Source organism: Artemia franciscana, chromosome 4, assembly GCF_032884065.1.
Source record: "Artemia franciscana chromosome 4, ASM3288406v1, whole genome shotgun sequence".
Classification (NCBI taxonomy): domain Eukaryota; kingdom Metazoa; phylum Arthropoda; class Branchiopoda; order Anostraca; family Artemiidae; genus Artemia; species Artemia franciscana.
Window position 1 is genome coordinate 13563684 of NC_088866.1, and position 12713 is coordinate 13576396.

At 33.9% G+C, this 12713-nt stretch overlaps 1 protein-coding gene across 1 annotated transcript in view; it reads left to right on the top strand.

The window, feature by feature from the left end:
* The window catches only part of LOC136026022 (GAS2-like protein pickled eggs), a 134808-nt gene that overhangs the window by 91426 nt on the left and 30669 nt on the right, over positions 1–12713 (top strand). Inside the window, exons 7-8 of the mRNA XM_065702175.1 lie at positions 3348–3426; positions 6039–6400. Of these exons, the coding sequence (XP_065558247.1) occupies positions 3348–3426; positions 6039–6400 (441 nt within the window). The remainder of the gene's footprint in view (positions 1–3347; positions 3427–6038; positions 6401–12713) is intronic.

Here is a 12713-nt window from a genome sequence, read left to right on the forward strand (position 1 = left end):
GGGCAGGATTGACCATCGGGGAGACCAAAGCCCATTAATAGTCTTTTTCCATCCGTAATCGTTGGGGTTCTTTTCGGGAATAATGGCAATATGAGAACTGGACCATACCTGGGCTTGAAAGTAAACGTGCTGAATGTGTTGGTTTAGTGCATATTGGGCTGGCGGAAGTCTGTCCGTGGATGATCGTTTTCCCTGAACAGATACTTCCTCAACTTGTTTACCAACTCTTTCCTATCGGATCTGTCACATACAAGCACAATGAACTTTTCAATCCGTCCAAAGTCATTTTCAGTAAGTTCTTGAAGAGGAGAAGACAGGTGGTTGAAGACCGGTGTTATGTCACTCTGTGCTTTCCAAAACCCTTCTTTGCCATGCCACAGGAATGGGCAGACAGTGTCTCAGCCACTTAGACCATGGCAAAAAAGTAGTGACTGTACCTCTTCTTCGCCAATTGCAATTGCTATGTCGTGAACAGGAATGTAGCGGAAACTCTTCCCTCGGCCGTAGGCTACGTAAAGTTGACCAACCCCAATAAGAAAGTACTTTACGTAAGCAGAACAACTACATCTGAATCAACCGTTCTGACAGTGATAAATTTCATGTTGCAGCATGCTTGATGAAGGCAGTGCAGGACTATCCTGCTATCTCCCTCCTCGTGGTTGCTAGGATGAATTTCAGCCAAGTCGGTTAGAATAAGACTTTCTTCACTATCACTCGAAGTCACGACAACCAAATGATTGGTAACAGAGTCGCATATACACTACAAGTTTTATTTTCTGGCAAATGTTTCATATATTAGAACGTATACAAGCGAAAACATCGCATAAAAAGGGCCTCGTGTAGTTAAAATCTAAATTATTCTATTACATCTCTGTAGGGGAATTACCTTAAATCCCACTTCCCAGCTTGATAAGCTAGTAGACATCCTTGTATAGACATCTTGCTGGTGATGTGATCTCATTAAGTTTCAATATTTACTGGTGCAGCCTCCATTCAGCTTTATCAGAAAGAGTGGAAGGTATCTTAATGAATGATTGGCTCAGAACGGTTGTTCCAGAAAAGGAAGGTGCAGCACATGGGCGCCCATAAGGTGAGTTTCAGGGGGACTTACCTGGTCTAATCGGCACTTTCATTGCTGTATAATAGAAATCTAAAACCAAAAATAAAAAAAATGTAAGGCTGCATCATTCAGCCATAGGGGGCTGGAGTCCCTACTCCTGCTCCTCCATATGGGCGTCCGTGGTGAAGCATGTAAAGTAAAGAGGTTTTATCGTTCCTTCCTCTGAATTGTGAGAAGAATCAGCTTTTGTGTGTGATATCTTGTGTGGCTCACCGAAAAAGGGGCGAAGTTCCTTATTCTGAAAATGGAATTATCTGGTTACCTGTTGTTCCACTTCCAAAACCCTCCTCAGAGGCAATGAAAAAGGACATTTGTAACCAACTTGCAGAAAAATACTAGAACCTAGTTTTACCTAAGGAATGAAACATGGATTTGTACGGTACTATCAAAGGGACAAGGTTAACAACCGAACAAAAATAACAATTAAAATAACAGACAGAAGAGACACCGTTTTTTTAATTGGTAACCTTGGGCAATTTATGTTTTGACATGCCATCACGTTTTAGTAATAGTTTAGAATTAACGTAATTATATGATTATTTTGAAAGCAATTTTGTGGTCAGTTATGAGTGACTTTAACTAGAAATTAGAACAAACCTATACTTTAATATGTTTTTCTCAAGCCAACTTACCACTTATACTAAGTATTAATAAGGAATCTTTACATTTTGTCTTTACTAAACACTCTCTCTAATTTTCTTATTACTTTACATATTATGAAGTTTATCTGTGAATTCTATGTTTCTTATTATGATCATTATTCTGACATTATTTCCTTAATACCCACACCTGCCATAGATGAGTAAACTTGCTATGAAACAAAACGACAATCAAGGTCTAATTATTTAATTTTGTTCAGAATATATATATATATATATATATATATATATATATATATATATATATATATATGTGTGTGTGTGTGTGTGTGTATAATAGGACAGGAGTTACCCTCTTCTCAGCCTCTTTATGCTAAAGTTTTACTTTTCTGTCCCAATCCTCGGAGAATGACCGCTCAAATACAGGGGACGTTGGATTAGAATAAGAAGTATTTTTAAAGCATTATAAAATTTTTGTGTAAAGAGGAGGGGGCTTGAGGATGAGCAGTCCCCCTTACATAAGTGATATTTTCTGTTCGTTTGGAGCTTTAACGTCGCTCTCTTACATTTTTTATATTCAATATATCTTGAAACCTAGAGGTCTCACATGCAGCTTTTGTCGCTGGAAACTACTATTTTTACACATTTTGCACTTAATAGAATTTCAGCCCTAGTAGGGCCAACGTTGTTATTTTGTGCCGTAAAAACGGTCAGATCAATAATATTTCTGATATGGCTTTTATTGCTCGTAAACTGCACTAGAATTTTTAAGTTTCTTTTGAATGAGCCCTCTCCTTGTCTTCCACGATTACTAGTTTCATACGACCACCCCTGGAAAAAAAATAGTGTGTATTCACAATCTTTATTAGGAGAAATATTTGATTCTGCATTTTCATGGATAGTTTGTTACAATCTTAACAACAGGGTTCTCAGACCTGCTGACTTATATGATGTAATTTTTTTTAACATCGCTTCTTTTTTTGGGTTGTGTTTTCTCTCTTTTTCTAAAATCACCCAAAATTTCTTATGATGATAACTTTCGAATTATTGAAAATCGTATATTCTTTATATCGTTTTCGAGCCTCCTTTTTTAGACCTGTGATTATTATTGACTAGGGTCGAGTCTATTTACCGTTCATGACTGTGGTCCGTTTGGTTGTTAAACAACCATATTGATAGAATGAGTTTTTTCACATAACATGGTCCATTGAATCATAAGGAATTGAACTGTTTATTGATTGTATATCTTACTCTATTTGCTTTTTCTGCCCATTTGTTTCTTTTTATATACAATAAAGCTTACAAATCTTTCGAGTTAATTTGTATAGTTGCGTAATTCAGCATTTATTATTTGTCTTTTCCCTTTTAGCTTTTGCCCGTGAGACTTTCCCGGCAATATATATGCGGAGTAGTTTCTTTTTCTTTTTCTAGATTATTACATATTTATTATCACAGAAAAATATTTTGATCTGAAATAGAAATTGATTGAACCACATATTAAAAGTAACCTCGAAATGTGTAAAAATAGCTCCATTAAGGAACCTTAGTCTAGTTTTGTTTATTTATAATTATCTTTTTTATATGTTTACTTGTAAATTATTCGGTCTTATTTTAAATTTACTTTTCAGGACACAGGCAAGCGATTGGCTCAAAACTTATTATCAAACAAAATAACTCTACTCCACAAATGCAAGTGACTTATGAAAGGTAATAATTAAGTTTTTTACTGTACTATCTGCTACTAATTTTCTTGTCTTTCATTATTTGTCTTAAGAAATGTGGTATAGTTGGACCGTCGTAACATACTGATGCGTTCTTTCAATCAATTATGACCAATGTGGACCTGATTTAGCCTATTCAAAATTTCTTCCCCATCTCAAGCTTCGTTTTCATAGTCAATACAATAGAGTTTACTATGAAAATAGTGATGTATCTTCCAGAAACCACTATTATTTTTCCCTATGGGTCATCATATAGAACGGTTGGTCGTAGATAGACGCGAGAGAGCTCTTCTAATAACAAACTCCGAGCTGCGAAGCTCTAATTAAGGACCAAAACTGACTATAGAGGGCGACCTGTCGTCTCTTCAGTGTTCCATATGTCCAAGGACACCCCACAGCTCCACAAGTCATCGAAGCAAACTTCAAGATGGCCATGTTAGCGAAACCAGTCGAGGAGTCCCAGCAATACGTCCCCCGGAGGAACATGATAAATGCAGCTTTGGGTACGGGGGCACCAATTTATACAAACAGTTCGTTCTTTGTAGAAAAATATTTGAGTAGAAAGGCGGAAATGCTTTATCTTTCAAATCAGAGGAAGGCACGTATTTTCCAACTGTATGATCGGAGGACACAAAGGGGACATGTGGTCTCACGAACACCCAATCTCTCTCTCCCGCCCCTAGCCTTCTTTAACTCAAAATCATTTAGTAATTATGGTGGGTAAAATGTTAACCATTAATAATTATGGAATTCGTGGCACGTCACACGTAGGGAAAAAAAGTAAGTACATTCTTCACAATGGTACTTGCTTTCCATTAAAGATGGTATTTAAGGGTTGCTGAGCACGAATCTGAGGTGTTCATTGCAACGTAGATGCCATAACAAAAATATGTTCTGAGTATATTTCTTAAAAAATGGATTTGTTACAAGTTCTTAAAATTGTGTCTCGTACAGATTTTCGGTGTGTATGATTGGAGGCCAGAAGCAGAGATCCTGTGCCCATGCCCTGTCAGACACCATCTCTCCCTGTCCCAACTTCGTACATTTATAAATAATATACTTATATTGAGTCATAAGTATTCATGTATTATTTAGAATTGATTCTAATTTCTACTCTTTCCTTTTGTTTTGTTGTTTTAATAATTTCAGCTGACTTTGCTGAGACCATTGGGCAAAGCTTTCATAATCTAAAATATGACTAAGAGTAATCAGAGGGGAAGGCCTTCCTGACTTTTCGATATAATAATAAAAATGTGTGTTTGTTTTGTCCATTATTTGAGTTTAAAAAAGAAAACAAATTCCGGGTTTGATAACTGCAGTATGACCAGTGTTGATTTTAAAACACATTTATGAATGTTATGTATCATAGGTCATGGTAGGTCTGATTCAAAAGATAATTCGCTGAAAGAAATGTGCATTTCCATGCTCCTCCTAGCTACGCCACTGCTGCAGGGGCCCATATAAAGGATTTTTTATATCGGAACAAGACTCTAAAGGAAAGGAACTTTAGCAAGAATACTGTAATATTAATTTTGGGCATTTGAAACTGCCTCCTATGCTTGAAACTGTTCTATGTTAAATTTTAATCTTTATCCATTATTCTCTGCAAAATCTTCTGAAATTTATAAAAGAACATGACGCGAAGCAGAAATAGAAATTAGAAGCCACAATGATATTGTAAAAATGTATCTTATTTGAAAATAGTTTTTATTAATTTGGAAGAAATTTAAAATATCATTCAGACTTCAGCATTTCGAAAGAGATTGATATGTATGATAATAAAAGGATATGGTACTTGTTACTATGGTATATTTTATATATAGAATAATATTGTATGTGTATAATTTTTAATATGGCAGTTGTTAATATGATATATGCTATATATGGTATAATATGGTACATGTAGAATATAATATGTTAATATACTACTACTACTATTACTTACAACTCACCGCAGAACCAAGCCGCCTAAGGCGAACACAGCTCCGCACGTTCCTCCTCCATCCCAATCTATTCAAAGCCTCCCTCTTTACACCCTCCCAGGAAGTTCCCATTTCCTTTAAATTTTTCTTTAAGACATCCTCCCCCCCCCCGACGAGGACGACCGGCTTTCCGTTTAGCCCTAGACGGTTGGCCGAAAAGGACAATCTTCAGCAATCTATTATTATGGTACTTGTTGAAAAGAAAACACAGAAGAAATGAAGTTAGATTAACCATAATGAAATATACCAAAATATGATGAAAATATAATACTTAGTAACAAAATTATGGAAACTACAACAAAAAATTATAAAAAGCTCGTCGTCAAGAACATGTTATATTAAATACCTAACCTAACCACCTCTATATATTCAATATTTAACTAAGGTATATATGTATCGTAGTTTATTACACGAAAGAATAAGCTAACTATAACCGAATGCGAAAGAAAAACCAGTTTGTTCAAATCAAACAAAACGAACTTCTTAAGTGCGTTCTTGATAATTAACAAGTGCCAAAGATATTTTTTAATGCATTTCAAAAGTCTTTAAATTCGAGGTGCTACTCTGTCTTAAAAAAAAAAAACATATATATATCCGTATTCATTTTTTATTGTAGAGCCACATCACCAGCGTCATCTAGAAGGTCATCAACTGCCAGTACAGGCTCAACCCTCAGCTCGAGGAAAAGCTCTCTGGCTAATGAAGTAAAGAAGTATTCAGTCCATGTTCGAACACCTTCCCCAAATCCAATGAATCGATGTCAATCTCCAAACTCTCTGTACCGAAATGGGAGAAATGGACCATTCCGTTCCGACCGAAACCCGACGGCACAGCACTACACATCGAATGGATATGATTCGTTAGAGTCATATGACAGTGGTGTGGGTGGAAATCGCTCAAGTGATACAAGCTCCGATGTTTCTGATGAAGGATATAAAAATACAGAACGGAAAGGAAAGGATACTACCGACGAATCAGGTATGCAGTTTGTCACTGTTAACCATCACTTAGACTCAAGCCATCGATGTTTATTGAAATAACCACAATTTTAATATTTATTTACCTAATATAATAATATACAATAATATAATAATATATATAATATATAATAATATATAATGTACAATAATAATATATATAACATTATAACAATATAATAAGTATTTATTATAATGTTAATATTTACTTGTTTATTGTTTTTTTTGTTGTTTTTTTGCTTCGGGATCATGACATTATGTTGTTTTATTGTGTATAAATTATTTATGTAAGTTTTTTTTCTCTGTACACGGTCTCGCCCTTCTACTTATTATAGATTAACTTTCTTTTTGTTCTTTGTTCTTATTATTATTTTTTTCTCTTCCACTTTTCGTTCATTTTTGTTAGTAGCACACCCTCGCAAGCGACGCTTTTGGTGTGCTACCGATTGATTTTGTCTCAGTTATTTCCTTTGGATAATAAATTAATGCTACTACTACCAGCAATTTTAGTGTCCTTTTCTCCGAATTTATCTTTACTCTTGTTTTTTTTAGGGTTTATCTTTAAAGGATAGAGTTTTTTTCTAGAAGGGTAGTTTGAAACAGGAATTAAATTAGGGGAACATCTCCGTCTAAGCTCTATTGTCAAGATTAATTATTTAATGACTTTTGCCATTTTATCGGGTTTGCTACGCTTAAAATTTTCATAATAATGATAAAAACACGTGGGTAGCTACACTTGAGAAAAAAAAAATTACGAACAATAAAGGAACGACCTCGCAGAAGAGGTTAATCCCATATAGCTATTGCTCAATTCCTTTAAAAGGAGATACAAGCATTTCGTACAATAAAAAGAAATAGTAATAAATAACCTGACTAGTGACGCACATAATCAAATAATTGACAGCACTGCGAAGTTAAAAAAAAAGATATTTAAGAACAGTGTCTCTGTAGTAGATAAAAATTGTTATTATTATTTTATTCATTGTTTTCTTTTTTCTCTCTTTTTTCACCTATACTTTGTTATCTGTATATGTTTTTTTAATTCAATCTTATAAAGGATCACTTCTCTTTTTTATTGTTATATTTGCTTAAATCATTGCTTTCTGTCATTTGAGGAAATCTTTTTTCATATTCAAGTTCGTTAAAGTTCAGCTGTATTGTAGCAATGTTTCAGTTTTGATAACTACTTAACTACTGGCCCTGAAATAAAGTAATTGTTTGATCCTGTCAATACTCTTATACTTTCTTTTAAATGGAGGGGGATTGGTGGGGGGATAAATCCCTATGTCCTAATGATCTGAAAGATGTCTCAAGGAAAATTCGAAAATCTGGCCTAAAATGCCATTTTTAAGCCTTTAGACACCTTCCTCTCACAAAAGCGTCCACTGTTACTATGTTATACTATGTATATGTTATCTTTGTATATCTGTCTATGCACATGGTAGTCCTTAACTAGTTTTCAGCCAACTTGTAACCGGTAGACATGTTCAAATTTTGCACTCAAAGCGTCAAACTTTTTTGATACAACTAGACCTACGAGGCCGAGGCCCCATTGAACATTACAGCAACTGTAACCCATGGGTCACAGTTGTGGAGCAACAAATGGAACTATAGCCCACGGGTGATAAGTGAGTTTTCTCTCGTTCCGTGTTTGCAGATCCTTTATGATGATGTAGGTTATCAAATGTAAGGACAGTGTGTAATTGGAGAACTTCTCAAATAAGTTCTGTGTTTACGAAGTAATCGTCAAAATCCTTACCTGTGCTGTTTTTGTTTTTGCTTGTATTAAGGCTTTGTACTATTTACTGCGGTTAATGAACATCTGTGAGACGTTTCATTGTTTAAACTTCTATTTCTCAGTTTCTCAGTGTACGGCTCATTTTTGGATATATGAGAGTGTATACCTTCTTGCTTACTTTTCATGGCATTAAATGTCTAAAATGTAAAAAAAAATCAAGATCAAAAAGCTATAGAAAAAAAATCGGAAAATTGGAGCAAACCTGATTTCTGTTTAGAAATCAGGATTTCTGGCATTACTTCTCAGAAGTTCATGAGAGATATGGAAATTTTGCATAGATTGTCAAAGAAAATAAAAGTTCAATCGGTATTAAAAGTTATTTGATTTCTAAAAAGTTAAGCTTCAAAGCTAGGGTGTTTAACTTAGACAAGATTTAGGGAATCCGCATAGTCAAAACTTCAAAATAGAAAAAGCCCTAAAATCAATTTTATTTCTTAAAAATCAATATTAGCTGTAGTTCTTGGAAGATCAAAATCTGCCTTTCCGTGTAGGGAAAAAAATCTTACCTTGTCTAGAAAAAAAGCTACCTCTAGAATGGCAAGGAAATTGCTGCGTGGTGACAACTTTAGTAATAGTTTCTTAGCGTACAATCCATTTTAGATAGAGAAGAGTGTATGAGTTTTTACTTAAGTTTATTGTAAAATACAATAAATATGAAAATCAAAAATTTTATAAAAAATCGGAACTTTTATTTCGAATTCAGGATTTCCGGTATTAAATAAAAACTTCTAAATAGAAAAAGACACAGAAGGAATTTTATTTTTGGAAACCAGTATCAGCTCCAGTTTTTAAAAGATCTAGATCTGCATATCCCAATTCGAAAAAATTCTACCTTGCCTAGAAGAAAAGTTACCCCTGTGCTACCAAAACAATGTGATATGTCCTGATAACTTAAGGAATTATTTCTAAGAGAATGAAGCCATTTGTTACATAAGAAATTTCATGTCACCTTGACTTATTTTCATATTAATATGTGATTAAAACACAAAAGGTAAATATTAGAAAAAAAAGTCAGACTTTGGTATTCGAGATCAGATTTTCCAGAATTATTTCATAGAAATTAAAAGAGATATGAAATATTGATAAAATTTAATGTCTTGGAAGAGTACGACATAGAATTGCTCCGGAAAATTCACTTTACCTGATAGGATAGTTTTGTTTTTGCAACATGTACAACATGAGGAATTTTTTTTCTGGGAAACCACCGGAAATTTTACGATCTTCACTGGAACTTTTCTGTCACATTTAACGTTTCCATTACCTTGGAAAATTCTGATTTTGTATCTCTTGCCACTTTGAAGTGGCAAAAAACGCCACTTTTCTGTGGTACGATCACTTTTATTACTTCAAGATGTCATCACCTGCTGATGATTGATCAACTGATTTGGTAATGACTGCAAAATTCAGGTCGTTTTTTCTAAGTTGTGGGGCTCAAAACCTTACAGGTTTTAGATCATAAAAAATCGATTGAAAATCTTAGAATTTGTATTTCCTGAGATTTTGAACCTCTTTGTTTAAAAAATGATGCTTTGTGGCAGAAATAGTACAAAACGCCACTTAGCTGAGGTTTCTCAAAGTCGGAGTCAAAACTGTTGCTGGTTCTAGGCCAGGACAAATTGATTAAATACTTTAGAATTTCCACTTCTCAATATTTTGAACCTCTTTGGGCAAAGAGTCTCTACGACCACTGTTTATACGATCACCCCCTGGGAAAAAAAGAGAAAGAAAGGAAATACATCAGTCTAACGATGGCAATTCAAAAGATGCACTTTTCATTTCTATCTGTCGTCATTTTTGGAAAGCATTAAGCTCTTTTTTTATGTTGCCAGAAATCTGTTTTCCCAATGACCTCTAACTGTTCATAACAACTGACATGATAGTTACCATTACTGAACTAGCTTAAACCGGCAAATTTTTGGAGCTAGAAATTTTTTTAATACGTTTTCAAACTTTTTATTGCTATGGACTGTAGGCCGGGCCGTGGAGGGATTTTAAAATTAACGTACTTCATATAAAGTGGATCGCCATGAAAATCAATTCCTTTTACGCATACTTTGTTATCGTTTTTTTTTCTTTTAGAGTTTTGCTTACTATTAGCACTATTTGCTCCTTACTTACAGTTCGTTCCCACGAATTAATTGATCATGGTGAAATGTTTGAAATCCCTGCCTGTCTTTGGGCGTAAAAAACGCATACTCTGGTGCTTACCGGAAACATGCTGGCACGTCAAGAAGGGCTGTTATATTTTCGGAGAGGCCTCAGCTGCCCGTTGTATAAGACCACACGCTTGTTTTTAGATAGTGATTGGCTGGAAATTTCTGATATAACTAATTACTATATCATATTTTGGCGAACCCAACACCTTTTCTAAATGCGTTCCCACCCAAGGATAAGATTTCTGAGCTTATGTGTGAACTAAGACGTACACGAAATTTAAAAAAAAGAAAAAGGCTACTTGTTAAGAATGCAAATGTTGGGTAAAACCCAGAACTTCCATCAAAAAAATATCGCATCTGCAAAGTATGTCTTAGATCGCTTTGGATATTAAATAAAAAAGCAAAATCACAAAATAATTATAATGAGCAGTTATGGTGTTTTTTAAGACTTAATGAATAGTATTCATTAAAAAGGAAGGCCGCTGCTAAAGTTAACTCTGTTAAAAAAAAGGATTTTTTAATGCTACTATTTTGAGTTAACATCTGGTTATATTTTAATTCAAAAGAAAAAGATAAATAAAGTTTCGTTGGTGTTAAAGCAACATTTATGTGTCATCATAAAAAGTAATTTGTATGATCAATTTTATTGACAATTTGATTGGTTGTATTTCTTTTATGCTCAAGGTTTAGGCTGGTCTCAACTCTAAGGAGAAAAGCTAGAATAATGGTTGACTAGTGGCATGTTATGCCCCAAATTCTTAGAAGCCTGATTCCATGAATTATGTTATGAAAACAATGTTTTCTGTCCATGTTTTTGGTATGGTATTTTTCTGCGGACTATAGTTTTGATTTTTCAACGTAAGACGACTTTTATGTCATTTGACTGATGGGATTTAGATTTATCCATCGACAAGATTAAATTCAAAATTTGTTTGGCATTTATTACTTTTCGATAAAAAAAAACGTTGAAAAAATTCGAAGTAGGATTTTTTTTTTTTAAGTTTAAATCGTTCTCAAAGGAAAATTTTGACTAATATCATAATTATGGCTTGATGAAGGGAGATTTGAAACTTGTTGATTCCAATGATGTGAATATCTTCTGATTTTCGTGGAAGGTACAGCTGTAGACTTGTCATAAGATGGTAAGTTTTACAGGGAGCAGAAATCAAATTATCTCGTACTCTAAGAGCTGAAAAAGAACTTGATGGCTTTTGCCTAAAGTAAATAAATATTAGACATGTAGTGTATCATGTAAGATGGTTCTTCCAAACCGGACTTGGTTAATAAAAAATGTCTTCCTTGCAACAACAAAAAATTGTTCACTCTCTTTGGCTATCTCTGCACCCCATTTATTGTATCGATTGGTGAAACCAGCCAGATGCATCATATTTGCTGTCATATTCATTGCTTATTGCAGGGAATATGGTAGATTGTGTGGATGGGTTATTTTTGTGTTTTAAGAACGACTTAAGATTGTGAAATTATTGGCATTTTACTTTTAACATTTGAATTTTACATCTTGGGTAAGACCGTTCTAAAGAATGAAAAAGGATGACGGACCGAGGTGGACCTTGGTGCTTTACCGCGGGTGCGCTAGGAATAAAAACTGGCTAGTGAATAGACCATAAACAGCAGTAGTAGCATTGCCAGTTGTTTCTTCAGTGATATTTCAAAGGCATAAATAGAAAAAGGTTTTTGCTAACACTAGATGGCGTTAATTGTCATTCCCTTAGATATAAACTTGAGTTAGCGCTTCATATTTGTTTTCCGTGCTCTTCGATTCCAATTCAGTCTTTGAAAATGTACACGTGTGATAATTGATTGTTTTTCAATTCAAGCTAAATATCAGAGGAAACCTGTTTTCATCACTATATACTCATTTATTTGTCGCTTGAAAAAGACAAAAAAAAAGTACTGCGATTATATGTATTTTACCCAGCCAAAGGAAGTCACTCAACTTTGAACATAGATAAGAACATTTTAATCTCTTAATGTGCGTCATATCTCCATAAAAGTAAAAGCATAAAAAGCCAAATTCAAACAAAATATGTACAAACCCTGTTTTATGGCGGATTTGTTTTTTTCTTTGTTTTATGCTTCTTATCACAGTCAAGGACGTTATTGGGGTCACTGATAAGCAATGCTATTAAAAAACAAAAAAACAAAAAAAAAGAATTAAATAAAAATAAAACAAATTAAAGTGATGCACCATATATATATATATATATATATATATATATATATATATATATATATATATATATATATATATATATATATATATATATATATATATATATATATATATATATATATATATATATATATATGCACTGGCGGATCCAGGGAGTCGGGGGGGG